At 44.0% G+C, this 12,833-nt stretch overlaps 1 protein-coding gene across 3 annotated transcripts in view; it reads left to right on the top strand.

The window, feature by feature from the left end:
• Pccb (propionyl Coenzyme A carboxylase, beta polypeptide) overlaps window positions 1-828 on the top strand; it is a 52,909-nt gene extending 52,081 nt beyond the window's left edge. For all 3 annotated transcript variants that reach the window (XM_006511370.2, NM_001311149.1, NM_025835.3), the window contains one exon: window positions 54-828. In XM_006511370.2, coding sequence (XP_006511433.1) covers window positions 54-175 — 122 coding nt within the window. In that variant the 3' untranslated portion in view covers window positions 176-828. The remainder of the gene's footprint in view (window positions 1-53) is intronic.
• The last annotated feature ends 12,005 nt before the right edge of the window (window positions 829-12,833 follow it).

The following is a 12,833-nucleotide window of genomic DNA, read 5'->3' as shown; positions in this document are numbered from 1 at the left end:
GGTGGTTGACTTCGGTCACGCACACAGTGATGGCTTTGCCTTCCACTCACCAGGGTTTGTGGATGACATCATCCAGCCATCCTCTACTCGTGCTCGGATATGCTGTGACCTGGAAGTCCTGGCCAGCAAGAAGGTCCATCGTCCCTGGAGGAAACATGCAAATATCCCACTGTGAGCAGATGGAAGGGACTAGAGCAACAGTTGAAAAGCTGGCCTTTTGCAGCGTACCCCTCCCTGCCTTTTACAATCATGAAAAAATGGATCTATGTATCTTGGACACTGATTGATTTGCATAAAGAGTTCTTGGGCCTGGAGTAAAACTATGTGCTCTATTAAAATCATTGGTACTTTTTGAATAAATATTTCATTGTTATAGTAAAAATCTCAATCTTATACAAGAAAGCCAGAAGGAGGCGGGGGATGGAATCATAGTTGACTGAATCAGGCTCTGGTTCACACTGATGTGGGTATGATTTTTGTGGCCCTCAGAGGTCGACATGCTGGAGCTTGAACTCCGTGTGGGGTAGTGAGAGCAGAGAGATAGTGGGAGATGCTGTGGTCAGCTGGGCTGGGCTCTGTGCTGAAGAGGCTAAGAGTTCTTAGTCTTTCCCCAGCTGCTCGATAGCTATGTGATGTCTCGATATTCCCCCACCCCATGCGGGCTCCACGGTGTGATACACCAGGAGGGTTGTCACCAGAGCTTCACCGATGGTAGTGCCTTGCCATTGGATCTCAGAATTATGAGCTAATTAAACCCCATACCTCTTCATAAAATTAACCTGCCTTCAAGATTTTGTTATAGTAATAAAAGCGGATTAATTCAACATACTTGGGTGTTGTTTTTTTATTCCCCCCAAGGAATTAATTTTAATGCATGGGTAAGATAATGTGGCTTTGGAGCAGCTTATTTTATAGGCCTCAGTTTCTTTCTTTCTTTTTTTATTTTAATTTTTTATTAGATATTTTCTTTATTTACATTTCAAATGTTATCCCTTTTCTTGGTTTCCCCTCCAAACACCCCCTATCTTCTTCCCCCTCCCACTGCTCACCAACCCACCCACTCCTGCTTCCTGGCCCTGGCATTCCCCTACACTGGGACATAGAGCCTTCACAGGACCTAGGGCCTCTCCTTCCATTGATGACCGACGAGGCCATCCTCTGTTACATATGCACCTAGAGCCATGAGTCCCACCATGTGTTTTCTTTGGTTGGTGGTTTAATCCCAGGGAGCTCTGGGGGTACCCGTTAGTTCATATTGTTGTTCTTCCTATGGGGCTTCAAACCCCTTCAGCTCCTTGGGGCCTTTCTCTAGCTCCTTCATTGGGGACCCTGTGCTCTGACCAATGGATGGCTGTGAGCATCCACTTCTGTATTTGTCAGACACCGGCAGGGCCTCTCAGGAGACAGCTATATCAGGCTCCTGTCAGCAAGCTCTAGTTGGCATCCACAATAGTGTCTGGGTTTGGTGGTTGTTTACGGAATGAATCCCTGGGTGGGACAGACTCTGAATGGTTATTCCTTCAGCCTCTGCTCCACACTTTGTCTCTGTAACTCTTTTCATGTGTGTTTTGATCCCCTTCTAAGAAGGATTGAAGTATCCACACTTTGGTCTTCCTTCTCCTTGAGTTTACTGTTGAAGATAGAGTAGGCCCCTGATTCCCTCGGACTTGTTGGTGATTAAATGAGATGTCTGTGAAATCAGTTTGTCTAGCAGAATAGATTCCCAGTAAGATGTATGTACTGGCTAATTTTGTGTGAACTTGACACAGCTGGTGTTATCACAGAGAAAGGAGCTTCAGTTGAGGAAATGCCTCCATGAGATCCAATTGTAAGGCATTTTCTCAATTAGTGATCAAGTGGGGAGGGCCCCTTGTGGGTGGTGCCATCTCTGGGCTGGTAATCTTGGGTTCTATAAGAGAGCAGGCTGAGCAAGCCAGGGGAAGCAAGCCAGTAAAGAACATCCCTCCATGGCTTCTGCATCAGCTCCTGCTTCCTGACCTGCTTGAGTTCCAGTCCTGACTTCCTTGGTGATGAACAGCAGTATGGAAGTGTAAGCCGAATAAACCCTTTCCTTCCCAACTTGCTTCTTGGTCATGATGTTTGTGCAGGAATAGAAACCCTGACTAAGACAATGTAATATCCAATATTGACCTCTGTGATTTTCAGATCCAGGTGTTCCTACATTTCAAAACATGTTTGTTGTGAAAATGGTTGATCCTGTAAATTGTTACTAGGATCATCTTATGTGCCTTGCTCTGAGTCTCCAGTTTTGGTTTTGGTTTTGGTTTTTTTGTTTTTTGTTTGTTTGAGACAGGGTTTCTCTGTATAGCTTTGGCTGTCCTGGAACTCACTCTGTAGACCAGGCTGGCCTCGAACTCAGAAACCTGCCTGTCTCTGCCTCCCGAGTGCTGGGATTAAAGGTGTGCACCACCACTGCCTGGCTCCAGTTGTTGATGTTGTACATTTATCTGTGTGTGCGTGCGTGCATGTGTGTGTGCTAAGCAACTGTCATGGCTCTTGTATATGGTCAGAGGACAACTTGAAGGAATTAGTTCTCTCCCTCCACTATGCTGATCTGGGGATCAAACTCAGGTCATCAGGATTGGTGGCAGGTGATTTTGCAGTGCTTTTGCAGTTACCACTGAATTGGAGACTTTACAGCTATGGGCTGCCACTCAAAGCTGAGCCACGATCCAGTGTTCATCAGAGCAGATAATGTGTGTGTATTGCAGGCCCAAGGCTCCCCAGGTGTGGATCTTTTGGCTGATGCATTATTATTTCAAGGTCAGCTAAACATATGATTGTGTACCCCCAGTACCTAACAGTATCATCCGGATGACTGTTCCCCAAAAGCGTTAGAGACTTGGTGCTGTTGGAAGTAAGAGAGCCTTTAAGACATGAAGCCTTGCAGGAGAAGTGAGGCCATGAGGCATACTGGGTACCAGTCCTTTTCACCTGCCCTGTGCACAATTCTTCACTTCTGCCATGGTGTACTGTGTCACAGGGCCATGGGCTGAACCCAGTAGCTGAGATCATTTCTAGAAATCGTTTATCCTGTTTGCGTTCATGTGTGTGTGTAGGAACCATGGAGCCTTCACAGAAGGCAGAGGACAAGGAGTCCTGGGAATTGGATTTGCATCATCAGACTTGGGAGCAAGCTCCTTTACCCTCAGAGACACCTCACCAGCCCCAAGAAAAACTTCTCAAATGTTGATTCATTGGGAAGCTGGAGAAATGGTTCGTGGTTAAGAGCTAGTACTGCTCTTACACAGGACCCATGCCTGGGAGCTCACCCATGACTGTTTTGTGTATGGTAAGGTTGAAGTCCTGGAAGAAATTCCTAAGACTGAGGGGTGGAGCCGGAGCAGCCCTGGAGACCCAGCGTGTCAGATGCCAGGAACACGGAATGTCTGCAGAAAGCACAGGCGGCCCAAGAGAGTGGCTGTGTGGACTGCAGCCAGGAGGCTCACAGGTGGGGGCTGCACATGGCCTTTGCTGCTTACAGCACTGTGTGCTTTGGATGTTGGAAGTGGAGTTACAGGATCTAACTTCCTACTGGGTCTTGAAGTTTCACTGGCCCAGGTCCCTTTCCCTCCCTTGGGGAAAGTTGTGCTATGCTGTATCTTTGAAATGGGTAATTTGGTTTTGGTTTTCATCAGAACTCGCAAGTGAGGTTGCCTTGCGTGTTGGAGAGAAGTTTCCTTTTGAACTTTTAAGCCACATTGAACCAGTTAAAACTTTGGCTGATCTAAAATGCATTTCGCATTATGAAAGGGACATGAGACTTTGGGGTACAGAGTAGAATGTTATGGTTTGCATAGGTGACCTCCAAAGCTTTGCGGACCTGTTCCCCAGTCTGTGATGCTATTGGTTTGAAACTGTGAGACTGAACCTAGAAGGAGGAAATTAGGCTGTGGGGAGTGTGCCCCTTTAGGGAGATTGGGATCCTAGCGCCTCCTCACCTAGTGTGCTCCCCAACTGCATGGAGTTATCAGGCTTGCTCCATCACATGCTTAGGCCGTGGTGTGGTGTGGTGTGGTGTGGTGTGGTGTGGTGTGGTGTGGTGTGGTGTGGTGTGGTGTGATGTGCTACCATAGGCTTAGAGTGGGAAAGGCCATGTGCCCACAGAGCAGATCCTCTGAGTCTGCGAGCCCTTCGGACACCAGAATTGTCTTTTGAAGTTGATTCTCTGAGGTATTTTGTCACAGTAATGGAAAGATAGCACAGTGTTTCCTGTCCCCAAAGGGAACCACACGGCTTGGGACCTGAAACCCTGGCTGGGGAAATGAAGGAAGGGAAGGAAGGGCAGACGGAGCCGACTCCTGTGCAGTGAAGCTCGGATCAGGTGGCTTCTCTAACACCGCAACTGCAACTTGGGATCTGAGTGTGCTTATTAGTTAGAGCACAGAGGGAGGGGCTAACTAGCCTGTAGAGCACAGAGGGAGGGGCTAACTAGCCTGTAGAGCACAGAGGGAGGGCAAGCTAGCCTGTAGATCTCCGTTGGGGAGCCATCTCCGGTTTAAACAACCTGGAGGAAGAAGCTTTGCTAATGGTTGCTAGTGTTTGCACACAGTGGTCAAGCGTTCGTAAACCCACACGCTTGGGACTCCCCAGAAAAGCTTTATCATTTCTCCAGCTTGGCCAATTTCCTATGAGCCATTTAGGATTGGAGTCCTGGACAGGTCATGCCAGTGTCAAAATGCACCTTCAGGGACCTCACTCACTCAGAGCTGCTTCTAATTCTTCGAGATTTGTTGTTTTCTTTAGAAGTAAGGGTTTTGTTTGTTTGTTTGTTTTCGAGACAGGGTTTCTCTGTGTAGCCCTGGCTGTCCTGGAACTCACTTTGTAGACCAGGCTGGCCTCAAACTCAGAAATCCGCCTGCCTCTGCCTCCCGAGTGCTGGGATTAAAGGTGTGCGCCACCACTCTTTAGATCATCTTTCTCTTCTGTTATCATCTTTTGTGTATGTGTGTTACTGTGAGCACAGGTGTACATACGTGACAGTTTGCATGCAGTGGACAGGAGACAGTGTCAGTCCTTGTGTGTGTGTGTGTGTGTGTGTGTGTGTGTACATGTTTGTACACCGATGAAAGGATGATCTGAAGGACTTGTTTCTTCTCTTCAGCTATGTGGTCCCAGGGATTGCCCCCAGGTTGTCTGGATTTGAAGCAAGTGCCTTTATCCACTGAGCCATCTTGCCAGTTCCAGTTTCATTTTTCTTTATAGATTAATACTAACATTCTGTTGTGTTAATGTGTTGTATATGAATAATATTGTGTTATTAATCTGTTGTATTACTATGTATGTATTTTGTTTCTCTATTCGTGTGGGTGATGGGAGTCTAAGCTTAATATGTCTCTTGGCTATCATGAAAAAGGCTGCGGTATGTATGAGTGTACAGATTATTTGTGTTCTGTGTAGAGTCTCATGCATATATCCAGGAGTGCTATAGGTGGCCTAGACTGCAGTTCACTTTTTTTTAGTTTTAGTTTTATTGTATGGAACCTGTAAGAATCAAGCAAATATGAGTCTTTTTCTATCACATACTATGTAACTTGTGTTCAGGAATGAATCTTCTTTTCTTCAACTTGTAAGAATTTTGTGCAAATGTTTTAACCCCACTCCCCACCCCCCAGTAAAACCTTTGTTTACACAAGGGCTTCTTACTGTAGTCTAAGAATTTTATTGCCTGGAGCAATGACCTTTTTTTCTGAAACAGTGACCCCTTTGTCCTTAATTTCCTGTGTGCCAATTCTTTTCAGACTAGACAGTTGAATTAAAACTGTGAGCTTGGACTCCAGCCAATGGGAAAAAAACATAGTCACTACCTGACTTAGAATAAAAGCCAAATGCACTTTCTATCTCCGTGTGTTTGTTTTTCTAAGCACACTCTCTTGATCAAGAGTAATGTTTCTTTGTAGGATTGGTGGCACCTTTCTTTATAATCCTGAACTTACTTCTAATAGTCTGGGGACTCGTTCGGGATCCTAGATCACCTGAGGGAGTGATTAGAGCCCACCCCGGGGAGATGTGTCCCATCCGCTCTTATTGTGGTTGTTCTTGAGTACTAGGCCTCTGGTACTCACCTATAAAAGGGGTGTTGAGCCGGGGGCAGTGGTGGCACACACCTTTAATCCCAGCACTTGAGTGGCAGAGGCAGGCACATTTCTGAGTTCGAGGCCAGCCTGGTCTACAGAGTGAGTTCCAGGACAGCCAGGGCTATACAGAGAAACCCTGTCTCAAAAAACCAAGAAAAAAAATGGAAAGAAACCAAAGAGAGGAAGTATTTTCCTTACACAGAGGAAAACCAATTGCTCCGGCTGGCCCTGGTCCCCAGGCTCCTTCCCCTGTTTAGTATAACTGTCCTGCTCAACCTAAGGAGAGACCTAAAGCAAAGCCTAAAAGCCTAAGTTTCTGTTCCTATCTTCTCTCCGTGGGCATATGATTCTCCCTTCTTTCCATCACTACCCAGGTCCTCAGATTCTACAAGACCTTGGATCAGGTCAGTCTCAGCGTGGGTACATATGACTCGTTTAGATGCGTCATCTGGCAGCTGCCTTTCTAACTGGATAAAAAGTGCCGTGCAGGCTAATAGGATTTTAAATTTGAATGAACTATTTTAACAAGTTGGTTTCCAAAGTCCTTAGTTTCTTACCAATAATGTGAGTCACCAATTGTCTGATCTTAGTCCACCCAATGCTGGAGATAAAATGTCACCAAGCAACATCTTCCTGGGGCTGATGGGAGGTTAAAACACCATCCAGATGACAGCGATTGGCATCTAAAGTTATAGTTTTGTGTGGTAAGATATGTGGACTCAACTGTCTTGGGTTGAGACTGAAATTCATTCCTCTGTTTCTTTGGTAATTTGGGCTATGTGCCTAAGTTTCTCTTCTTATATTCATGCTAACCTAACTATTGTGTCTTTTTTTAAAGAAATAGGTAAGACTTCCATATTTAGTCTGTTATACATGGCATGGCTCCTGTCGCGTCCACTCTCAACCAGCAAGAACGACACGACCACCAGTTCTTCTTAACAGCAGTTTATTCAGCAAGCTTCAGTCTTCATCTCTCTCACTTCATCTTTTTCTCCCTGGAACCCCGGGCCTCTTATATACTCTCAGCCTCCATCCACTCACGGCAGGCCACGTCACCTCACCAGGCACGCAGCTTCAGCCAATCAGGGCGGCAGGGGCATGTCTCAACCAAATATGGACTTGTTTACACCACCAGCATCATGGTGAACCTGCACAGCTCTCACGATGGTCGTGGCTTATTTTCAGGTGTATGAGGAAGTCAGGTGCAAGTCATAAGACTTAGCTGCAGTCCCGGGCGCCATCTTGGGACTGCTGCCACACCCGTTCCTCACAGGCTCCCACAAGGACTTGTGCCCTGATGAAAAGTGAGCTCCTTTTACAATGTAGCTCAGTGCATGAAAAAGAAATCATGTGGTTGGTCACCATCTTGACTGGTGACATCATAACAAATGTAACTATGTCACCATCTTAGTTAACGCCACATGGCATAAACCAAAATGGTGGTTTACATGAACTTCTTGGTGCCAGTAAGAGGTGGAGGTACACTTTATAACAAGGAGGTAACATCAGAACTCTATGGTATTTGGTTTTGTTTTCCTCTAGTTTTAACATATTACTTTACATAATATATTTACTGGCTTCCAGAGGGAACTTAAGAATTTTCTTAGCTATGTGCCTCCAACACTATCCAGGTATCAAAGGAAGCTGACACTTTGAAATGGCTAGACTTAGAAGGCTCATGATGTAAATGTTACATCTGTAAGGGGAAAAGGCTTCCTCGGTGGAAGTGTTACAGCTCTGAGGGAAACCTGTGGAAGCGTGGCAACTGTGAAGGGAAAAGGTATCCTGGAAGTCAGGAGCCAAGGAAGACCACAAGGTCACCAAACCTCACCCAAGGGATTTATTGGGAAAGACAAGAGTGTGTCTCCTGCTTGGGTGAGAGGCAGCAGGGAACTGAGCAGGAGACGGGCTTATATAGGGTTTCTTTTTTTCTGGTTTTTTGTTTTGTTTTGGTTTGGTTTGGTTTGGTTTTTTGTTTATTTGGTTTTTTTTTTTTTTTTCAAGACAGGGTTTCTCTGTGTAGCCCTGGCTGTCCTGGAACTCACTTTGTAGACCAGGCTGGCCTTGAACTCAGAAATCGCCCTGCCTCTGCCTCCCAAGTGCTGGGATTAAAGGCGTGCGCCACCACGCCCGGCTTATATAGAGTTTCTTAGGGAAGGAGGTTTCTAGGGTGGAGATTGGTGAGATTTCCAGCCACGATTTGGTAGGATTTCATGCTCAGGGATTGGTGGGGTTTAGGTTTTCAAATCCAGAAGTGGGCTACTATATGTGAATTTATATCAGTCCAGAGCCAAGTCTTGGGAAAGCAGAGATCCCAAAGAGAACACAAGGAGCAGCTTGTCAAGATCTAGACAAGCTGCTGTAAGTGGGCAGTGTAACTGCAGGCAGGGCACAGTGAAAGAAGTTAACTAGACTGGTCCATGGGTAGAAAGAAACGTTTACTGGGGATCAAACTGCTAAGGCTATCTTTTGTGGAACAGAGAGAAGAACAAAATGGCAGAAGAGCAAGCAGATCTTCTATGACAGTCAATAGGGTATGGGGGTCTTTAATCTAGATGCCCTTGCCTGAGGTAGTTGACCTTTGGGTCAGATTAAGGACAGTTCCTGGTAAACGGAAACCAGCCCTAAGGTCTGTTTAATAACTATCCTGTTTTCCTGGCCAAAGTAGTTTTGTGTAGGACAAGGTCATTAGCACCATCATTTTAGAGACCCGCTTTGGACCTAACAGGCAGCTACAGCGGCCAAAGCCAAAGAGGAGTCAGTCTTGCTTCCACGAGAGGCTGGGGGTGGAGGCTATGCTGGGTCTCGGTGTCCTGTTTGCTGTTGTTTCTGTTACCCAACAGTAGATTCAGATTCCCAGCATCTGCCATCATTTGTGGTCTTGATGGTGAGATAAAATAAGTGTAACTCGTTATTGTTTGCGTGTGTGCTCGATTCTGCTTGCTTGTGTGGTGTGTGGATATACTTGCACATTCAGCCAGAGCTGAACATCACATATCTTCCTCTAGTGCCTCCATTCTTCAAAGAGTGCAATTGGAACTGTCATGGGGATCCTACTGAATCTGTAAATCGCTTTTAGTAGTAATCTAACAATTTAAAAGATATTCTGCCTATTAATCATATGGGAAATTGTGAGAGATTTCCTGGGGAGACATGAGCAACAGTCTGCTCACTCCAGAGAGAGACCAACAACAGGCCAAAGTAAGGATTCTACAGAGGTCCAGCTTGGTGAACCAGTGAGTTTAATGGGATTAGGAGTGTGGCTGAGGGGTTACTTACATGAGCAGGAACAACTCGAAAATAGATGCATCACTGAAAAGTCCACTCCTAAATATGTGATAACTCATGAACCTTATAACCCCAGAGCCAGATGTCACTCCCTCTCACAGGCAGCTTGGCTGATCAGAGCCTCCTCCTTCAGGCAACTCTGCCTCTTTTCCTCCATCAAGGTTTCTGTGTCTACAGTCTGGGGAGAAGACCTGTGAATTTTGTTAGTTTCTGGAACATCCTGAGACTTGTGAATTGTTTACTTTCTCTGTCTTAGGAGGTCCTCCCATCCTTCCTGTAGGAATGTTTCAAATTTCAACTTGGAAGAAACCTCTATACAATAGAGTTACATCTTCTAGAGTGTTCAAGTTCTTCAGTTGTCACAGAGGTCTTTCACTTCTTTTTTAATCCCATCTGTGTGCTTTTTTGGTTTGTTTTTTTTTTTAAGGTATGGTGAATGGAATTTTCTTCCAATTTCTTTCTCTATATCTTTATAACTGGTATATGGAAAAGCTACTGATTTCTGAATATTGATTTTGTATCTGGCTACCTTGTTAAAAGTGTCTTCTGGTGTAGTCTTTAGGGACTATTAAATATAACAATCACTTTGGGATATTTGGCTTCTTCATATCCTATTTATTCCCAATTTTCTTGTTGTTTTGGCTAATATTTCAAGCAGCTTCTTAAGTAAAACTGTAGGTAGGACAAGCTTGTCTCCTTCCGACTTGAGAAGAAATAACATTTCCCCATTGAGTATAATATTGGCTATGTGTTTGTTACATATGCCAAAATACATTACTTCCGCTATTTTAGAGGTTCTTTCATGAACAAATGTTGAATTATGGCAAGCACTTTATGCTTTTATTGAGATATTATCATTTGATTAGTCTATTTATGTGACATGTATTATGTTTATGAAACCATCTTCACATCTCTGGGCTGAAACCACCGTGCTCATGATGCATTGTTGAATTCAGCTTTTAAGGTTATTATAAGAATTTCTGTGTCTGTGACATTAGTGCTGCAGTTTATTTTCATTGTGTTCTTATAAGACTAATGCTATCCTCAGAGTGGATTTGAATTCCTAAAAGGCACAGAATTCAGTAAATGTATCTAGTTCTGGGCTTTTAAACTTTTTTTGTTGTTGTTTTGTTTTGTTTTGTTTTTGTTTTTCGAGACAGGGTTTCTCTGTGTAGCCCTAGCTGTCCTGGAACTCACTTTGTGGACCAGGCTGGCCTCGAACTCAGAAATCCACCTGCCTCTGCCTCCCAAGTGCTGGGATTAAAGGCGTGTGCCACCACCGCCCAGCTGAGTTCTGGACTTTTTATTGTTGTTGACTATCTTCAGCTTTGAGTTTCAGTTTCCCTGATTATTACACGTAAAAAACAACACACACACACACACACACACATGATGTATATATAACCATGCACACACACACACACATATATACATACATGTTTATGTATACATACACAACACACATGTATCTAAATAGATATAAGCAAAACTACATGGCACATAAATAGTTAAATCAAATGATCATCTCAATAAAGGCATAAAGTGCTTGACAAAATTTAACATTTCTTCAAGTGTGTGTGTGGGTGCACACCTATGCACATACACACAATTTTCAGGAATTAGTTTCCCTACTGTGACATAGACAAACTAAGAAAAAAGAATAGTCTAATACTACCACTTTACATATCTTGGGTTTTTTTTTTTTGTTTGTTTTTTGCTGCTGTTTTTTGTTTAATGTTCTCTAGGTGATAGGTACTGATAAATGTAAAAAGAAGGCCCTGGCAGGCATGGTGGTACATACCTTTAAGTCTAGCACTTAAGCCAGAGACAAAGGGAATCTCTGCAAGTTTAAGGCCAGTCTGGTCTACATAGTGAGTTCCAGAAAAGTCAGGGGTACATAGTGAGATCCTGTCTCAAAATAAAATAAAATAAAATAAAATGGAAGTCAAAAGAAATATTTACAAAGAGAATATTTGTTGAATTTTTCAGGTTGAATATTCCCATCTGCAGGTACATACAAATTGATTATTGATTAGTTCTGTTTATTTGTTTGTTTGTTTGTTTGTTTGTATGGAGGCAGGGTGTACTGGCTGGTTTTGTGTGTTAACTTGACACAAGCTGGAGTTATCACAGAGAAAGGAGCCTCCCTTGAGGAAGTGCCTCCATGAGATCCAGCTGTAAGGCATTTTCTCAATTAGTGATCAAGGGGAGAGGGCCTAGCCCATTGTGGGTGGTACCATCCCTGGGCTGGTAGGCCTGGGTTCTATAAGAAAGAAAGCTGAGCAAGCCAGGGGAAGCAAGCCAGTAAGTAACATCCCTCCATGGCCTCTGCATCAGCTCCTGCTTCCTGACCTGCTTGAGTTCCAGTCCTGACTTCCTTTGGTGATGAACAGCAGTGTGGAAGTGTAAGCTGAATAAGCCCTTTCCTCCCCAACTTGCTTCTTGCTTCATGGTGTTTTGTGCAGGAATAGAAACCCTGACTAAGACACAGGGTTTCTCTGTTTAGCCCTGGCTGTCCTGAGACTTGCTCTGTAGACCAAGCTGGCCTTAAACTCACAAGAGATTCACCTGCCTCTGCCTCCTGAGTGCTGGAATTAAAGTCCTGCATCACCACGGCCCACTTGGTATAGGCTTTAGAGCAGTTGATCATCCCAATCTATCCAGGGATGCCCACACATTAGTAAGAGCAAGTACTGCTGTCAGTTTGATCCTGCTTGATCATGAGGCCAACTGCCATGCACCAGTGATCTCATTAATACAGATCCAAGGCTGACCCTATAAAGTCAAACGTTGCTTCTTACAGTATACCCAAGGGACAATGAAAAGACACCAATAGATACGGACGGCCTTTCACTTAAAGCTGCAATTATGAGTTAACATGTAAAGATCATTAGCTTTCTGAGTACTTTTTCCTGTTCTTGTTTATAAAGATGCTCCTCATTAAAATTCATCAACAGCTCTAAGGCTCTTGCTGGAATATGAATTTACCCAGGATCTGGGAGACAACAGAAAATATGAAATGTTACAGAAAGAGAGAGAGAGAGAGAGAGAGAGAGAGAGTGAGAGTGAGAATACACACACACACACACACACACACACACACACATACACGCACACACATGGTTATGTCTTTAATAAAAGGGGTTAAATATTTTAAATAAGGATAACTCATATATATTATAAATTTGTCCTAAAATAAAAATCTAACATTGGACACAATAAAATTTAAGTCCAAGTCACAGAAGGTCTGACTAAGTTATACAAAGTTTATAGCAAGTCAGACTTACGGGTGATGCGCGTACCAATTAGAGCTTATTAAGGTCTTTCTAAGGTTATACAGATCTAGTCATGTTAGAAAAACCTGGCTTTGATGTCTGTCTAATCACTTGTGTCTTTGTTAACTTTGACAAACTGACCACTTTCATCCTATGAACATCTTGTGAGAAG

This window comes from Mus musculus, chromosome 9 (assembly GCF_000001635.26).
Source record: "Mus musculus strain C57BL/6J chromosome 9, GRCm38.p6 C57BL/6J".
NCBI classification, from domain to species: Eukaryota; Metazoa; Chordata; class Mammalia; order Rodentia; family Muridae; genus Mus; species Mus musculus.
The sequence above is the reverse complement of the archived record's forward strand: the minus strand, read 5'-3'. Positions and strand labels throughout refer to the sequence as shown.